The sequence below is a fragment of the Heterodontus francisci genome, chromosome 12 (genome assembly GCF_036365525.1).
Source record: "Heterodontus francisci isolate sHetFra1 chromosome 12, sHetFra1.hap1, whole genome shotgun sequence".
Lineage (NCBI taxonomy): Eukaryota > Metazoa > Chordata > Chondrichthyes > Heterodontiformes > Heterodontidae > Heterodontus > Heterodontus francisci.
In genome coordinates this window covers 110,301,187-110,320,463 of record NC_090382.1, presented here as the reverse complement: position 1 = coordinate 110,320,463, position 19,277 = coordinate 110,301,187, and the positions used below count along the sequence as shown (strand labels likewise).

The 19,277-nt window shown below is 45.0% G+C and overlaps 1 protein-coding gene across 1 annotated transcript in view; it reads right to left on the bottom strand.

The window, feature by feature from the left end:
* The window catches only part of LOC137375728 (uncharacterized), a 38,429-nt gene that overhangs the window by 9,612 nt on the left and 9,540 nt on the right, over positions 1-19,277 (bottom strand). The window contains exons 7-15 of the mRNA XM_068043114.1: positions 18,900-19,235; positions 18,113-18,327; positions 17,158-17,397; positions 15,275-15,319; positions 13,557-13,620; positions 11,508-11,561; positions 9,962-9,986; positions 6,213-6,377; positions 5,515-5,577 (exon numbers count right to left, since the gene is read on the bottom strand). Of these exons, the coding sequence (XP_067899215.1) occupies positions 5,515-5,577; positions 6,213-6,377; positions 9,962-9,986; positions 11,508-11,561; positions 13,557-13,620; positions 15,275-15,319; positions 17,158-17,397; positions 18,113-18,327; positions 18,900-19,235 (1,207 nt within the window). The remainder of the gene's footprint in view (positions 1-5,514; positions 5,578-6,212; positions 6,378-9,961; positions 9,987-11,507; positions 11,562-13,556; positions 13,621-15,274; positions 15,320-17,157; positions 17,398-18,112; positions 18,328-18,899; positions 19,236-19,277) is intronic.

Genomic DNA, 19,277 nt, shown 5'->3' with positions numbered 1-19,277 from the left:
AACTGAACGTTAGTGAGGTTATTGCTGAGTAACTGCCGCTTGTTAGCACTGTCAACGACCCCTTCCACCACTCTGCTGATGTTCGAAAGTAGACTGATGGGGTGGTAATTGACTTGATTGGATTTGTCCTGCTTTTTGTGTACAAGACATAACTGGGCAATTTTCCACATTGCCAGATAGATGCCAGCATTGTAGCTGTACTGGGACAGTTTGGCTAGGGGCACAGCTAGTTTTGGAGCACAAGTCTTCAGTACTGTTGCCGGAATGTTGTCAGGGCCCATAGCCTTTGCAGTATCCAGTGCCTTCAGCCATTTCCTGATATCACATGGAGTGAATCGGATTGGTTGAAGACTGGCATCTGTAATGCTGGGGACCTCAGGAGGAGGCCAAGATGGATCATCCACTCAGCACTTCTGGCTGAAGATAAATGCAAACGATTTTATTCATATATAAGGAGCAAGAGGGTAACTAGAGAAAGGATTGGCCCACTCAAGGACAAAGGAGGAAAATTATGCGTGGAGTCAGAGAAAATGGGTGAGATTCTAAATGAGTACTTTGCATCGGTATTCACCGAGGAGAGGGACATGACGGATGTTGAGGTTAGGAACAGATGTTTGATTACTCTAGGTCAAGTCGGCATAAGGAGGGATGAAGTGTTGGGTATTCTAAAAGGCATTAAGGTGGACAAGTCCCCAGGTCCGGATGGGATCTATCCCAGGTTACTGTGGGAAGCGAGAGAGGAAATAGTTGGGGCCTTAACAGATATCTTTGCAACATCCTTAAACACGGGTGAGGTCCCGGAGGACTGGAGAATTGCTAATGTTGTCCCCTTGTTTAAGAAGGGTAGCAGGGATAATCCAGGCAATTATAGACCGGTGAGCCTGACGCCAGTGGTAGGGAAGCTGCTGGAGAAGATACTGAGGGATAGGATCTATTCCCATCTGGAAGAAAATGGGCTTATCAGTGATAGGCAACATGGTTTTGTGCAGGGAAGGTCATGTCTTACCAATTTAATAGAATTCTTTGAGGAAGTGACAAAGTTGATTGATGAGGGAAGGGCTGTAGATGTCGTATACATGGACTTCAGTAAGGCGTTTGATAAGGTTCCCCATGGTAGGCTGATGGAGAAAGTGAAGGCGCATGGGGTCCAAGGTGTACTAGCTAGATGGATAAAGAACTGGCTGGGCAACAGGAGACAGAGAGTAGCTGTGGAAGGGAGTTTCTCAAAATGGAGACGTGTGACCAGTGGTGTTCCACAGGAATCCATGCTGGGACCACTGTTGTTTGTGATATACATAAATGATTTGGAGGAAAGTATAGGTGGTCTGATTAGCAAGTTTGCAGACAACACTAAGATTGGTGGAGTAGCAGATAGTGAAGGGGACTGTCAGAGAATACAGCAGAATATAGATAGACTAGAGAGTTGGGCAGAGAAATGGCAGATGGAGTTCAATCAGGGCAAATGCGAGGTGATGCATTTTGGAAGATCCAATTCAAGAATGAACTATACAGTAAATGGAAAAGTCCTGGGGAAAATTGATGTACAGAGAGATTTGGGTGTTCAGGTCCATTGTTCCCTGAAAGTGGCAACGCAGGTCAATAGAGTGGTCAAGAAGGCATACGGCATGCTTTCCTTCATCAGACGGGGTATTGAGTACAAGAGTTGGCAGGTCATGTTACAGTTGTATAGGACTTTGGTTCGGCCACATTTGGAATACTGCGTGCAGTTCTGGTCGCCACATTACCAAAAGGATGTGGATGCTTTGGAGAGGGTGCAGAGGAGATTCACGAGGATGTTACCTGGTATGGAGGGCGCTAGCTATGAAGAGAGGTTGAGTAGATTAGGATTATTTTCATTAGAAAGGCGGAGGTTGAGGGGGGACCTGATTGAGGTGTACAAAATCATGAGAGGTATAGACAGGGTGGATAGCAAGAAGCTTTTTCCCAGAGTGGGGAATTCAATTACAAGGGGACACGAGTTCAAAGTGAAAGGGGAAAAGTTCAGGGGGGATATGCGTGGAAAGTTCTTTACGCAGAGGGTGGTGGGTGCATGGAACGCATTGCCAGCGGAGGTGGTAGACGCGGGCACGATAGCGTCTTTTAGGATGTATCTAGACAGATACATGAATGGGCAGGAAGTAAAGAGATACAGACCCTTAGAAAATAGGCGACAGGTTTAGATAGAGGATTTGGAGCGGCGTAGGCTTGGAGGGCCGAAGGGCCTGTTCCTGTGCTGTAATTTTCTTTGTTCTTTGATTCACCCTTGTCCTTTTCACCGATGTGCTGGGCTCCCCCATCATTGAGGATGGGGATATTTGTGGAGTCTCCTCCTCCTGTCAGTTATTTAAATGTCCGCCATCATTCAGACTGGATGTAACAGGACAGGTTTGGCAAGTTTCGGGAAGCTTGGATAACATGGGATATTGTGAGCTGAGTCAAAAAGAAAAAGGAAGCATTTGTAAGGGCTGGAAGGCTAGGAACAGACAAAACACTTGAGGAATATAAAGACAGTAGGAAGGAACTTAATCAAGGAGTTAGGAGGGCTAAAAGGGGTCATGAAAAGTCATTGGCAAACAGGGTTAAGGAAAATCCCAAGGCTTTTTATACATATATAAAGAGCAAGAGGGTAACCAGGGAAAGGGTTGGCCCACTCAAGGACAGAGATGGGAATCTATGTGTGGAGCCAGAGGAAATGGGCGAGGTGCTAAATGAGTACTTTGCATCAGTATTCACCAAAGAGAAGGACTTGGTGGATGATGAGCCTAGGGAAGGGAGTGCAGATAGTCTCAGTCATCTCATTATCAAAAAGGAGGAGGTGTTTCGGTGTCTTGCAAAGCATTAAGGCAGATAAATCCCTAGGGCCTGATGGGATCTACTTGAGAATACTGATGGAGGCAAGGGAAGAAATTGCTGGGGCCTTGACAGAAATCCTTGCATCCTCATTGGCTACAGGTGAGGTCCCAGAGGACTGGAGAATAGCCAATGTTGTGTCTTTGTTTAAGAAGGGTGGCAAGGATAATCCAGGAAATTATAGGCCGGTGAGCCTTACGTCAGTGGTAGGGAAACTATTAGAGAGGATTATTTGGGACAGGATTTACTCCCATTTTGAAACAAACGAACCTATTAGCGAGAGACAGCATGGTTTTGTGAAGGGGAGGTCGTGTCTTACTAATTTGATTGAGTTTTTTGAGGAAGTGACGAAGATGATTGATGAAGAAAGGGCAGTGGATGTTATCTATATGGACTTTAGTAAAGCCTTTGACAAGGTCCCGCATGGCAGACTGGTACAAAAGGTGAAGTCACACGGGATCAGAGGTGAGCTGGCAAGATGGATACAGAACTGGCTCGGCCATAGACGACAGAGGGTATCAATGAATGGGTGTTTTTCTGAATGGAGGGATGTGACTAGTGGTGTTCCGCAGGGATCAGTGCTGGGACCTTTGCTGTTTGTAGTATATATAAATGATTTGGAGGAAAATGTAGCTGGTCTGATCAGTAAGTTTGCTGACGACACAAAGGTTGGTGGAGTTGTGGATAATGATGAGGATTGTCAGAGGATATAGCAGGATATAGATCGGTTGGAGACTTGGGCGGAGAAATGGCAGATGGAGTTTAATCCGGACAAATGTGAGGTAATGCATTTTGGAAGGTCAAATGCAGGTGGGAAGTATACAGTAAATGGCAGAACCCTTAGGAGTATTGACAGGCAGAGAGATCTGGGCGTACAGGTCCACAGGTCACTGAAAGTGGCAACGCAGGTGGATAAGGTAGCCAAGAAGTGATAGGGCATGCCTGCCTTCATCGGTCGGGGCATCGAGGCAAGTCATGTTGCAGCTGTACAGAAATTTAGTTAGGCCACACTTAGAATATTGCGTGCAATTCTGGTCGCCACACTACCAGAAGGACGTGGAGGCATTGGAGAGGGTACAGAGGAGGTTTACCAGGATGTTGCCTGGTCTGGAGGGCATTAGCTATGAGGAGAGGTTGGAAAAACTCGGATTGTTTTCACTGAAACGACGGCGGTGGAGGGGTGACATGATAGAGGTTTACAAAGTTATGAGCGGCATGGACAGAGTGGATAGTCAGAAGCTTTTTCCCAGGGTGGAAGAGTCAGTTACTAGGGAACATAGGTTTAAGGTGCGAGGGGCAAAGTTTAGAGGGGATGTGCGAGACAAGTTTTTTTACACAGAGGGTGGTGAGTGCCTGGAACTTGCTGCCAGGGGAGGTGGTGGAAGCAGATACGATAGCGACGTTTAAAAGACAGACATCTTGACAAATACATGAATAGGAAGGGAATAGAGGGATATGGGCCCCGGAAGTGCAGAAGGTGTTAGTTTAGGCAGGCATCAAAATCGGCGCAGGCTTGGAGGGCCGAATGGCCTGTTCCTGTGCTGTACTGTTCTTTGTTCTTTGTTCTTGTCGGGGTAAAGAAGTTTCTCCTGAATTTCCTATTGGATTTATTAGTAACTATCTTATATTTATGGTCTCTCGTTCTGGTCTCACCTGCAAGTGGAAACATCTTCCCTACATCTACCCTATCAAACTCTTTCATAATCTTCAAAGCCTCTATCAGGTTACCTCTCAGTTTTCTTTTTTCTAGACAAAACAGCTCCAGCTTGTTCAATGTTTCCTGATGGGTATAAGCTCTCAGTTCTGATATCATTCTAACATAGAATCATGGGCAATTTACAGCACAGAAGGAGGCTTTTCTGCGCATCATGTCTGTGCTGGTCGAAAAAGAGTTACCCACGTTGAATTCCATTTGCCACATTCCATCTCTTGGTCGTAGCCCTATAGGTTACAGCTGTTCAAGTGCATATCCAAGTATTTTTTAAATGCAGTGAGGATTTCTGCCTCTACCCCCCTTTCAAGTGGTGAGCTCCAAACACCCAGCATTCTGAGTGAAAGAAGTATTCCTCAAGTCCCCTCTAATGCTTCTTTCAATTACTTTAAATCTATGCTCCCTGGTTAGTGACCTCTCTTCTAAGGGAAATAGGTCACAAGAACACAAGAATTAGGAGCAGGAGTAGGCCATTCGGCCCCTCGAGCCTCCTCTGCCATTCAATAAGATTATGGCTGATCTGATTGTGGCCTTAACTCCACTTTCCTGTCTGCTCCCCATAACCCTTGACTCCCTTGTCGATCAAAAATCTATCTAACTCAGCCTTGAAGATATTCAATGACCCTCTCAAGTGCGATCATATCCTTCCTGTAATTCAATGACCAGAATTGTACGCAGTACTCCAGCTGTGGCCAAACTCATGTTTGACACAGTTCTAGCATAACCTTCCTGCTTTTATATTCTGTGCCTCAGCTTATAAAGGAAAGTATCCCGTATGCCTTCTTAACCTCCTTTATCTACCTGTTTAGCCACCTTCAGGGATCTGTGGACATGCACTCCAAGGTACCTCAGTTCCTCTACTCAGTATCATACCATTTATTGTGGATCCCCTTGCCTTGCGCACCTTCCCCAGATGCATTACCTGTCACTTCTCCAGACTGAATTCCATTTACCATTTTTCTGCCCGCCTGACCAATCCATTCATATTGTCCTGCAGTCTATAGCTTTCTTCCTCACTATCAACCACACAACCAAATTTTATCTTTTACAAACTTCTTAATCATTTCCCTACATTTAAGTCTAAAGCATTGATATATACCACAAAAGCAAGGCACCTGCTACTGAGTCCTGTGGAAACCCACCAGAAACAGCCTTCCAGTCACAAAGATTCGTAAATCTTTTTTTGCACCCTCTCCAGTGCCTCTATATCCTTTCTATTATACAGTCCAGAACTGTGCACAAGACTCCATGAGTGGTCTAACCAAGGTTCTATGGACATTTAACGACTTCTCTGCTTTCCAATTCTGTCCCTCTGGAGCTTAACTCTGTGCTTTGATTGCTTTGTTTATGGCTTTATTAACCTGCATCTAAACTACTTTTAGTGAACTGTGTACTTGGAGTAAATCTGCTATTTGTGATTTTAGGATTCTAAATAGTGACAAATCTATGATTCTATAGTGTCTTCCACATCTGAAAAACACAGTGAAATACTTTCAGCTGCAATGATAGTGTTATATAGACAACAGTAACATTGGGAATACAGTCATTTCAGATGATCTGTTTAATGGCCTCACCACTGCCCAACTCTGTAATCTCCTCCAGCCCTACAGCCCTCCAAGAACCCTGCATTCCTCCAATTTTGGCTGCTCACCCATCCCTAACTACCATCACTTCATCATTGACGGCTGTGCCTTCAGCTGTCCGGGCCCCAATATCTGCAATTCCCTTCCCGAATCCACCTCTTGCCTCCGTTAAAATGCTCCTTAAATCTTTGACCAAGCTTTTGTCACCTGTCCTAATATCTCCTGATGTGGCTCTGTGTAAAATTTTAAATTATTATGCTCCTGTGAAATGTTTTTGGACATTTTACTAAAGTTAAAGATGTTACATAAATGCAAGTTGTTGTTGTTTTTGGGGCCATTTGATTGAGGAAGGAATACCAGCCAGGACGCCAGGAGAATTCTTTGATGATCTTGAAATAGTGTTAAGGAATGTTCCAACCCAAACTATCAAGACAAATAGAATGTTGTGGTTGTGTTAATTACTTAACCATCCTCCTACTGTGCAACCACACTGTTGGTAACAGTAGATCTTTAGATAGAGGAAGATTTGTGGAGCTGAGGAAATTAAAGCGAAACTCTGACTCTAATTAGTGTTTGATTCAGTGGATAATAGATCCAGAGTAGTGGTGCTCCATCAGTACTGCTCTGAAGTTGCTGACTAGATTACACAATTAATCCAACACATCACCTTTGTCTCAGTGCTACAAGGAAAAAAACCTGCATTTATATAGTGTGTTTCATAACCTCAGGACATCCCAAAGCACTTTACAGCTACTTTTGAAGTGTAGTCGTTATACTGTCGGAGATACAACCACCAATTTATGCACAGCAAGATCCCACAAACAACAATGTGACATGAGCAGATATCTGTCTTAGCGATGTTGGCTGAGGGATAAATATTGGGCAGGAGAATGCTCCTACTCTTCTTCAAACTGTGCCATAGGATCTTTTACATTCACCCGAGAACGCAGACAGGGCTTTGATTTAAATTGTCACCTGTAATACTGCACTTCTGACAGTGCAGCACTCCCTCAGTACTGCACTGCAGTGTCAGCCGACATATTGTGCCCGAGATTCTGCAGTGGAAATTAACCCATGACCTTCTGACTCTGAGTAGAGTTAGCTAAGCAAACTGATACACAAGCATCATTGATTTATTAAAATCTAAATTAGATAGATTTTATTCAAAACCAAATCTTGGAATACAGTACATGAGTACTTTGAGACACAACATATGGTAATGTAGCATTCTTGGAATGAACAAGTGACTTTGGATCTATGGTTCCAAAGTTCTCTATCACTGAGAGGTTTCCTCACCTCATGTCTGTTGTAAACTAATTGATGAAGATTGATTGCTGTGATCTGTCAACAACTCCATTATTATTGCATCAGGATAGCTAAATTAACATTGGTATTTTTTTATCTAGAAATTTATATGTTTCTAAGTAACCACCTATGCCAGATTCCATTTATTATGGGGATACAGAGATATGATGCTTACCTAGGCTGCATTTGTACTTCAGCTGATAACCTGAGACTGGAAATTACACTAGGCAGTAGTCAGACATCATCTTTTATAAATGGAAGGGTGCCAATCAACCAATACCTGCCTGGCAGGATCCATAACTGTCTTGACCAGGAGAGAGATCTGCCTGCAGTTAAACACCTGTGTGGGTACTGTGGGAATGCTGCACTGTCAGAGGTTCTGTCTTTCAGAAGAGAGGTTAAACTAGGGCCCCACCTGTTCTCTAGGTGGATGTAAAAGTTTCCAAACCACTATTCAGAGACGCCCAGGAGAGTTCTTCCCTGTGTACTGGGCCAATATTTATCTCTCAAGCAACATCACTAAAACAGGTTATCTGGTCATTATCACATTGCTGTTTGTGGGAGCTTGCTATGAACAGATTGCCTGTTGTGTTTCCAGCATTACAACAGTGACTACACTTTAATGTCGTTCAATGACTGTAAAATGCACTCAGAGATTTTGAGGTCATGAAAGATATGATATAAAGGCAAGTTCTTTCTTTCCGTCTTCCTCTCCCAAAAGTTAAAATCAAATGTTAGAGAGAACAGGCAGCAGTATTAGATAACAGAAGTTACACTCAACACAGTGTCAAACCCAAGAGCTGTAAGATGACCCTTTCCAATACAGTGACAACAAAGTCACAATGTAAATGTAACTTTACTTAACTTCTAGGCCCCCATTGCCTCAGATTTAGAATTTTAATTCTTACACATGTCCCTCCATGGCCTCGCCTTTCCCTCCCTCTGTAACCTCTACTGACACTACATCCCAAGACACCCCCACCTCACCACCCATCCCCTCTCCAATTCTGTCCCCTTGCCCCACATTGATGGCTCTGCTTCAGCCACCTATGACTCATAGTTTGGAATTCCTTCCCTGAACCCTCTACCTCTCCCTCCTACTTTTAAGTTTCCTTAAAGCCCACCTCTTTGGCCAGGCTTTTGATCATACCTCTTAGGATCTCCTTCCCTGGCTAAGCGATCATAGGAACATAGGAAATAGGATCAGGAGTTACACTCCACCATTCAACTAGATCATAGCTGATCTTCTACTTCCATTTATGCCATTTCTACCTTTACGCCAACTTCAACGCCATTTTCCCGTACTATCTCCATATCCCTTGATGCCTTTAATATCCAGAAATCTATCCATCTTGAACATACTCAATGACTGAGCCTCCACCGTCCTCTGGGGTAGAAGATTCCAAAGATTCACCAACCTCCGAGTTCAAGTTTTTCTTACACTTCAGTTATGCACCCGAGAGCATTTTTATGTCAAGGATATTATTTAAAAGCCAGTTGCTATTGTGGCAGTTACTTAACCATCCTCTTCCTCTGGGAGAACACTGTTGATAACAGATTTGTCTTTGGATAGAGGAAGATGTGTGAAGCTGAGAAAACTAAAGCAAAACCTTGACACTAATGAGTAAGTTTAAAGGTATAATTTATTCCCACAAGCACATCACACTGTTGGTTTATTGAATTCAAATATGCAGATGGTCTAAATAAGCAGATTTGCAAGTTGTTCTGCGTCCTTGTGAAATTGGAATAAATTATTACGCTTGACTATGGCCTATTGCTGGCACTGTAACATTTCAGATGTATGGGTTTGCCAGACAAACAATATTAACATAATCCTAGAAAATATGTGGCCAAACAAATGCTGTTCTAAAGACAAGAGGGTTGAAATTGCATGGATACTACAATCCCCACCACTTATTTCAAGCTTGTTCATGCAAATGTGATTTCCCACTATATGCAATGGTCAGTATAATGCAGGAACATTATTTTAAGTACTGTAATTTTGTTCTGTGTGCACCCCCTTGATTTTGGAGCTGATGGGCTGCTATGTGAATGCAGTAGTTCTTTAAGTCATTCATCAAATTAGGTTTGCAACCTGCCTTAACTCTGTCCAGCTTTATGACTTTGCAGATGATGCTATTCTCATCATAACAAAAGTTGCTGTTTAGATGCTTATTTGAAAAGAAAAGGCATGAAATGTATTTTGTCTCTGGTGTAAATATAATTACAACTGCTGGGTTACTGCCATAATTTCCCACAATATGCTGCAAAATAATGGGCTGCCTTATAGTTTCAATGTAAAGTGAATGAAATGCACTGAACGTTATTTAAGCACAGCTGTTTGCAAATTGTATAATGTTTCTCACTAATCAAAGCTGTCATAGCCTAAGGGAACTGAAGTTTGCCTCAATAAAAGGCTATTTTATTACATGCAGTGTGCCTTAACGAGTTGCTATTTACTTGTACAGAAGATGGAAATCTGAAACGTCCTGTTCTTATTAATGCTGTTTACTTGTGTTTGTTCTTGTATTCCTTAACTATTGAGTAAGCACAGTGAAAGCTCAAAAAACTCAGCAGGTCAGGCAGCATCAAAGAACAAAGAGAACAAAGAACAAAGAAAATTACAGCACAGGAACAGGCCCTTCGGCCCTCCAAGCCTGTGCCGATCCAGATCCTCTATCTAAACATGTCGCCTATTTTCTAAGGGTCTGTATCTCTTTGCTTCCTGCCCATTCATGTATCTGTCTAGATACATCTTAAAAGACGCTATCATGCCCGCGTCTACCACCTCCGCTGGCAACGCGTTCCAGGCACCCACCACCCTCTGCGTAAAGAACTTTCCACGCATATCCCCCCTAAACTTTTCCCCTCTCACTTTGAACTCGTGACCCCTAGTAGAGAGGGAAACAAAGTTAATGTCAATGTTCTCTACTGATGCTGCCTGACCAGCTGAGCATTTCCAGCATTTTCTGTTTTTATTTCAGATTTCCAGCATCTGCAGTATTTTACTTTTGTATTGGTAACACAACTGTTTCTATCTGAAATAAAGAAAGCACTTTTACAACAATAAAACCAGCAACTTTGAAATTGTGAAATAAAAACAAAGTGCTGGAAATACTCAGCGGGTCTGGCAGCATCTGTGGAGAGAGAAGCAAAATTAACATTTCAGGTCTGTGACCTTTCATCAGAACTGGCAAAGGTTAGAAAAAAAATAGGTTTTAAGCAAGTGAAGGGGGGTTGGGGGGGTTGGTGTTGGAGGGGAAGAGAACAAAAGGGAATGTGCATGATAGGGCAGAGGGCAGGAGATATGAAATAACAAAGCTGTCATGGGAAATTGAAATTTTCATTTACTGCAAACTGGTAATGGTTGTTGCCTTTCTAGCTGCTATAAGCGACTGCCATTATAAACGTGGACAATTTAAGTGATGGGGAATTTAATAATAAAGGTGCAATTACCATGGAATGAAATCCCTCTCTGCATTAGTTTAAAATGTCACTGACACATTTTAAATAAATCAAAGAACATCTTCATTAATTTATTTTTATTAAAGTAGATTGAAAACTGGTTAAATCAAAGGAAACAATGAGTATTTACAAAGGGAACTGATTTGACATGACAAGGGGACACCAATAGGTTTCCTTGGGAATCAGTGCTAGGATCATTGCTTTTTGGAGATGGGGACAGAAACAAAACTGCTCACAGTTGCAGATTACAGCAGATTGTGGGGAGAGGTCACACAGTAGAGAAGAGACAAACCAAATACAAAGGGATCTGCATAGGTTGGGAAGGTGGCTGATGAGTGGCAAATGGCATGTGACAGATGAATGCAAAGTAATTACAACAGCAGAGTGATAAACAGTGACAATACCAACAAAATAGCTCTAGGATTCAGAACACAATGCAGGAGGAATCATGGATTATGCACCGAGAAACAACTCCGTAACATGGGGAAGTAGTAGAGAAAGTGAATCAGATCTTGGTATGTATAGCCACAGGCAGAGAATGCAAGGCCCATGTGCTAATAAGGAGTTAATAAAAGACACTGATACAGCTATACTTGTAATATGATATGTGATGCTGGTCACTGTACTACAGCAGGAATATGCTGGCTCTGGAGGCAATACAGAAAAGAGACGTCTGAGCTATAATAAGAGGTTGAAGGGCCAGGGATTGTTTTTTTCTGGAGAAGAGATATTATTTAAATGTTCAAGATGATTTATATAGCATGTTTCATGTAGTAAAATATCCCAAGGCACTTCACGGAAGTTTAATCAGACAAACATTGTAACTGAGACAAACGAGGAGATATTAAGACGTGTGACTAAAAGTTTGGTCAAAGAGGTAAGTTTTAAGGAGTGTCTTAAAGGAGTGAGAGGTGCAAGTATGGAGGGGTTTAGGGTGGGAAATCCAGAGTTTAGGGCTTATGTGGCTGATGGAATAGCCTCCAATGGTGGAGTGAAGGGAGTAGGCTCCTGCATGAGGCCAGATTTGAAAGAACTCTTCAACCACAACAGCTTGTACGTATACAGTGCTTTTAACATAATAAAATGTCCCAAGGTGTCTCACAGGAGCATTAGAAAGCAAAATATGACACCAAGCCACATAAGGAGATATTGGGGCATTAGGCCAAAAGTTTGGTCAAAGAAGTAGGTTTTAAGAAGTGTATTAAAGGAGGAAAGAGAAATAGAGAGGCAGAGGGGTTTAAGAAGGGGATTCCAGAGCTTGGAGCCGAGACAGCTGAAAGCATGAGGGCCCAATGGTGGAGCGATTAAAATCTGGGGTGCTCAAGAAGCCAGAGTGAGGGAAGCACAGAGATCTTGCAGCTGGACCAGATTACAGTGATGGGGAGGGGTGAGGCCATGGAGAGATTTGAAACAGGGATGAGAATTTTAAAATTGAGGTGTTGCTTCACCAAAACCATGATAGGTCAGCAAGCACAGGGGTGATGGGTGAACGGGACTCAGTAGTAGTAAGGACACTGGCAGCAGAGCCTTGGATGACCTCAAGTTTATGGAGGACAGAATTTGAGAGGCCAGCCAGGTTTGCATTGAGGTAACAATGGCATGAATGAGGGTTTCAGCAGCAAATGAGCGGGGTGGAGTCAGGTGATGTTAGAGGTGGAAATAGACAGTTGTAGTGATGGTTGGAGGAACTTACAGAGATGGGGGGTGTGTAGGGCTGGGGCAGGTCATAGGAAGATTTGAACACAAGACTGAGAATTGGCCGACCAGGAGCCAATGTAGGACAGCAAGTACAGGGGTGATGGGTAAGCAAACTTGATGGGAGATAAAATATCAGCAGCAGAGTTTTCGATGAGTTCGAGATTACGGAGAGTGCAAGGTGAGAGGCCAGCGATGAGAGGATCCAACAGTCAAGTCTGATAACAAAAGCATGGATGATGTTTTCAGCAGCAGATAAGATGCAATGGGGTAGGGGAGGGGGATTGACAGGCAAATAACAAGTGGAACCAAGAGATCTCAGTGACAAAGAGGAAATGTGGTCAGAAACTCCTCTCAGAATGCCAATGTTATGGATGATCTAGTTCCACCTCAGACAGCGACAAAGGATGGAGTTGCATCGATGGTGAGGGAACACAATTTGTGGCAGGGATTAAAAACAATAGCTTCAGTCTTCCCAATGCTTCATTGGAAAAAATTGCAGCTCATCCAGAAGTGGATGTCTGACAAACAATCTGACAGCTGAAGCAGCATGTGATTTTCCTGTGGCCCTGGAAGCTCGGTCTTGAGTATATTTAAAGCAGAGATTGACAGATTTCTAAATACAAATGACCCACAGCATTGGGGATATGATGATAGTGTGGGGAAAAAGGCATACAGGTGGATGATCAGCCATGATCATATTGAATGGCGGGGCAGGCTCGATGGGCTGAATGGCCTACTCATGGCCTACTCCTGCTCCTATGTTCCTAGACAGAGCTAAGCGATCCCACAACCAACGAATCAGATCTAAGCTCTGCAGTCCAGTCATGAATGGTGTTTTTTTTATTTGTAGGATGTGGGCATCACTGGCTAGGCCAGCATTTATTGCCCATATCCTTGACGAATTGGCTTGCTGGGCCATTTCAGAGGGCATTTTAAGAGTTAACCACATATCTGTGGATCTGGAGTCACATGTAGGCCCGAGCAGATAAGGACAGCAGATTTCCTTCCCTAAAGGACATGAGAACATCAATCGACTGGTTACATGGTCACCATTAGACTAGCTTTTCGTTCCAGATTTATTAATTGAATTCAAATTTCACCATCTATCGTGGTGGGAATCTGAACTCACGTCCGCAGACCATTTGCCTGGGCTCTGGATTACTAGTCTAGTGACATTACCACTATGTCACCGCCACCCTACAATTAAGCAATAACACGAGGGGAGGTTCTCCAAATATCCTCATCTTCAATGATGGGGCAGCCCAGCACATCAGTACAAAAGACAAGGCTAAAGCATTTGCAATCATCTTCAGCCAGAAGTTCCATGTGGATGATCCATTTCGGCCTTCTTCTGAGGTCCCCAGCATTACAGACACCAGTCTTCAGCCAATTTGATTCACTCCATGTGATATCAAGAAATGGCTGAAGGCAAAGGCTATGGGCCCTGACAACATTCCGGTAATAGTACTGAAGACTTGTGCTCCAGAACTAGCCATGCCCCTAGCCAAGCTGTTCCAGTACAACTAAAACACTGGCATCTACCCAGCAATGTGGAAAATTGCCCAGGTATGTTCTGTCCACAAAAAGCAGGAGAAATCCAAACTGGCCAGTTACCGCCCCATCTATCTACTCTCGATCATCAGTAAAGAAATGGAAGGGGTCATTGACAGTACTATCAAGCGACACTTGCTTAGCAATAACCTGCTCAGTGACACGCAGTTTCCGTTCGGCCAGGGCCACTCAGCTCCTGACCTCATTACAGCTTTGGTCTAAACGTGGGGAATGGAGCCAGAACTCAAGAGGTGAGGTGAGAGTAATTGCCTTCGATGTCACGGCAGTATTTGACAGGGTATGGCATCAGGGAGCTTGAGCAGAACTGGAATCAATGGCAATCATGGGGAAAACTCTCCACTGGCTGGAGCCATACCTAGCACAAATGAAGATGGTCGTGGTTGTTGGAAATCAATCATCTTAGTCCCAGAACATCACTGCAGGAGTTCCTCAAAGTAGTGTCCTAGGCCCAACCACCTTCAGCTGCTTTATCAAATGACCTTCCCTCCATCATAAGGTCAGAAGTGGGGATGTTTGCTGATGATTGCACAATGTTCAGCACCATTCATGACTCCTCAGATACTGAAGCAGTTCATGTAGAAATGCAGCAAGACCTGGACAACATCCAATCTTGGACTGATAAGTGGCAAGTTACATTCACGCCACACAAGCGCCAGGCAATGACCATCTCCAACAAGAGAGAATCCAACCATCGCCCCTTGAGATTCATTGGCATTATGATCACAGAATCCCCCATTATCAACATCCTGGGGGGTTACCATTGACCAGAAACAGAACTGGAGTAGCCATATAAATACTGTGGCTACAAGAGCAGGTCAGAGGCTTGGAATTCTGTGTCATATAACTCATCTCCTGACTGCCCAAAACCTGTCCACCATCTACAAGGCACAAGTCAGGAGTGTGATGGAATACTCTCCACTTGCCTGGATGGGTGCAGCTCCAACAACACTCAACAAGCTCGACACCATCCAGGACAAAGCAGCCCACTTGATCGACATCCCATCCACCATCTTAAACATTCACTCCCTCCACCACTGATGCACAATAGCAGCAGTGTGTACCATATACAAGATGCACTGCAGCAACTTACCAAGACTCCTTCAACAACACATTCCAAACCCGTGACTTCTCCCACCTGGAGAACACGGGCAGCAGATGCGTGGGAACACCATCACCTGCAAGTTCCCCTCCAAACCACACACCATCCTGACTTGGAACTATATCGCCGTTCCTTCACTGTCGCTGGATCAAAATCCTGGAACTCCCTTCCTAACAGCACTGTGGGTGTACCTACCCCAAATGGACTGCAGCAGTTCAAGAAGGCAGCTCACCACCACCTTCTCAAGGGCAATTAGGGATGGCCTAGCCAGTGATGCCCACATCCTGTGAAAGAATAAAAATCAAGTACAGTGGCAGTAGAGGAAGGAGTCAAGAGAGGTGGTGGTGAGGTGCAGCTGAATGCTGCCAACATACATGGGACATTATGTTTTTGAAGCTGTCACCAAGCGGCATCTTGTAGTTGAGAAATAGGAGGAGGCAAAGGATAGATCTTTGAGGGACAGGTAATGGTGTTCCTAAATGCCTGACTTACTCCTTCCTGAGATTGTGGAGGTTTCAGTCTCATTGTTGGGCATATTATTGTAATTATTCACCACCCTCTGTGCTTTTTTCCCCAAAAATATACTTTATTCAGAAAAATTTGTAAAAAAAATTACATCACAAAATAGTTCCAAGTTGACATTCCAGAAAGTGCAAAAGAAATCAGTTTTCTTCAATACAGAAGGTGAGTTGCCTCACAACCCTTCCATTCCATTTTACACGTAATGTACATTTGCACTACACAGCAAAACGATATTTTGGTGCATACAGCCGAGGGATTTTACACAGGCTCCAGCCCCTCGGTTCACTATCATGTGAGGACCTTACACTGTGGCCTTTCCCCATTGAGCCTTTGCGGCAGCTGCCCCAAACTTTAGTGAGTCCCTCAGCACACAGTCCTGGACCTTGGAATGTGCCAGTCTGCAACACTTGGTCATGGACAATTATTTGCACCGGAAGACCAGCAAGTTTCAGGCAGATCAAAGAGTGTCTTTCACCTCCAGCAGCAGTTGATATTTATCTCGGTATACGTCCCTGGGAACACACCGTAAAGCACAGACTCCTGTGTTATGGAGCTGCTCGGAATGAACCTCGACAAAAACCACTGCATCAGCATACGGAGGTGGTGAGATTCTGGGCATGCAAGAGGGATATGATGAGGAGGGCCCTTCTCACCACCAGCCAAGCTACATCTTGGTGCATGGTTCAAAGTTCTGGTTATGAGGCATTCTGCCAAATGACTTTGGCAGTCTGCTCGGGGAACCATCCGACAGGACCCATCATCTCCATTTCCCATAGGGCCTTGAGGACATTCCGTGCAGACCACTGCCTGATGGATTGGTGGTCAAAGGTGTTTTTTGCACAAACTTTTCCACGAAGGATAGGTAGAATGGCACAGTCCAACTGGATGGAGCGTTCCGCGGCAATGTGGCCAGACCCATCCTTCACAACACAGGGGACAGATAGAACCTCAGCACTTAGTGACACTTGGTGTTTGCATACTGGGGTTCTACGCACAGCTTGATGCAGCCACACATAAAGGTGACCATCAGGATGAGGGCGACGTTGGGTACGTTTTATCCCCCTTTATCCAGAGGTTTGAACGTCGTGTCCCTCCAGACCCGGTCCATTTTGGATCGCCAGATAAAGCGGAAAATGGCTCGGGAGACCACCACAGCACAGGAGTGGGGTATGGGCCAGACCTGCACCACGTATAGCAACACCGTGAGCGCCTCCCCCCATGATGATCAGATTCTTACCCGCAATGGAGAGAGAATGCTGCTCCCACATGCTCAGTTCATGGTGTACCATGGCTACTCACTCCTTCCAAGTTTTGGCGCACACCCTGGCCCCTCCAAATCATATCCCCAGCACCTTTCGGTAGTCTGACCTGACAGGGACAAAGGATCGGTCGGCCCAGTTCCCAAAGAACATGGCCTCGCTCTTGCTGCAATTTACTTTGTCGCCCGAGGCCAGTTTGAATTGGTCACTCATCAGTGTGCGAACGGACAGCAGGTCCGAGCAGAAGATGGCAATGTCGTCCATGTACAGGGAGACTTTGACCTGAGTGCCTCCGCTGCCTGGGATTGTCATCTCTCTTATGCCCGCATCCTTCTTAATGGGCTCAGCAAAAGATTCGATACAGCAAACAAGCAGGACAGGGGAGAGAGGACAGCCCTGTCTGACTCTAGATTTGATCGGGAAACTTTCTGATTCCCACCCGTTGATTGAGACTGCGCTACTGATGATTGCGCAGATAAATTGGATCCAATTGCAGATTCCCTCCACAAACCACATTTTGGAGAGCACATCCATTATGTATGTGTGTGATATCCTGTTCAAAGCCTTCTCCCTGTCCAAGCTGATGAGGCAGGTGTCCACCCCCCTGTCCTGTGCATAGGCGATCATATCCCTGAGTAGCGCGGGTACAGGGTACAGTACAGGTCTGGTCAGTGTGAATCACCAACTCCAGAGCAGACTTGACCCAACTGGCAATGACTTTGGACAGAATCTGGTAGTCAACATTAAGCAGTGAGATGGGCCGCCAATTTCTGATTTCCACCCTCTCCCCCTTCCGCTTATAGCTGAGGGTAATGATGCCTTTCCTCATAGATTCTGACATGCTACTGGCCAGAAACATACTGTCATATACTTCCAGCAGGTCTGGGCCAATCCAGTCCCATAGAGTTGAGTACAACTCAACTGGTAAGCTGTCGCTTCCGGGAGTTTTACTCATCTCGAAGGACCTGATGGCCTTTGTCAGCTCGACGAGAGTTAGCAGTTTGTCACCTAAGACCTCCATGATAGATGATAGGAAGGACTAGCAGGCCTTGCTGTCCATGGGCTTCACGTCGTACAGCCTGGCATAAAAGGATTTGCTGATCCTTAGTATGTCAAACTGCGATGACGTCACTGAGCCGTCCTCTTCCTTCAGGCTGCTGATCACAGAGCTCTCTCTCTGTACCTTTAGGAAGAAGAAACTCGAGCACGTCTCATCCTGCTCAACGGAGCGGACTCTGGACTGGAAGATGATCTTGGAGGCCTCTGTGGCAAAGAGCGAGGCCTGCTGGCTCTTCACCTCTTGGAGATCCTCCTTGACCTCGAACCCCATCGACTGCAGCCAGAGCAGATTCTGCATTCTTTTCTGGAGTCAGGACATTTCCCTCTGTCTCTCTCTTGCCCTCTGAACACCTTTGAGGATAAAGAACCTCTTGATGTTGGCCTTGATTGCTTCTCACCAGTGCACTGCAGACTCAAAGAAGGATTTCACGGTTCTCCAACCTTTGTCATCCCGTCTGAGTTCCTCAATGTTCTCTGGGGTTAGCAGTGTAACATTCAGCTTCCATGTCCCCCGCCAACCCGCTGGTCATCCTGTAAGTGACAGTTGGGCAGTAAGAGGCAATGGTCGGAGAAGAACACCGGCAGGAAGACAAACAGGAAGTCAATCCTGGAATGGGCAGACCCGTCTGGTCTTGATTAAGTGTATCTACACTGCGCTCCATCTGCAGGGTTGCTGAAGATGACGTGCAGCTTGGCATCTTTTACTGTTTCCATCAGGAATCTGGACATAGTGTCCAGTTTGCTGTCACCACTGTTGGATCATATAGCTGCATCACCAACTAGAATGACCAGCCTGGACATTGACAGCAGCAGTGGGAGCTGCTGGAGGACGGTCAGCCGCTCGCTGCATTGAACCGGGGCGTACACATTGATTAACCGGAGCAGAACATTGTTATACATTTCGTCTGCTACGAGGAGGCGACCGCCCACCACCTCCTTAACTTTGGAGATGGTGAAGTCGCCTCCTCGCAGCAGAATACCCAGCCCGGAGGAATGGCAATCATTTCCCCTAACCAGATCAATGGCCTGTAGGACCACCATCGCGACCATTTCCTGTAAGTGCTGAGGTGCGGTATCCCACAGTCCTGCAGAAACGGTAGGTCGGCTTTGACCTTGGCGAGGTAATCCAAGGTTGAAACACATTGCGCAGTGGA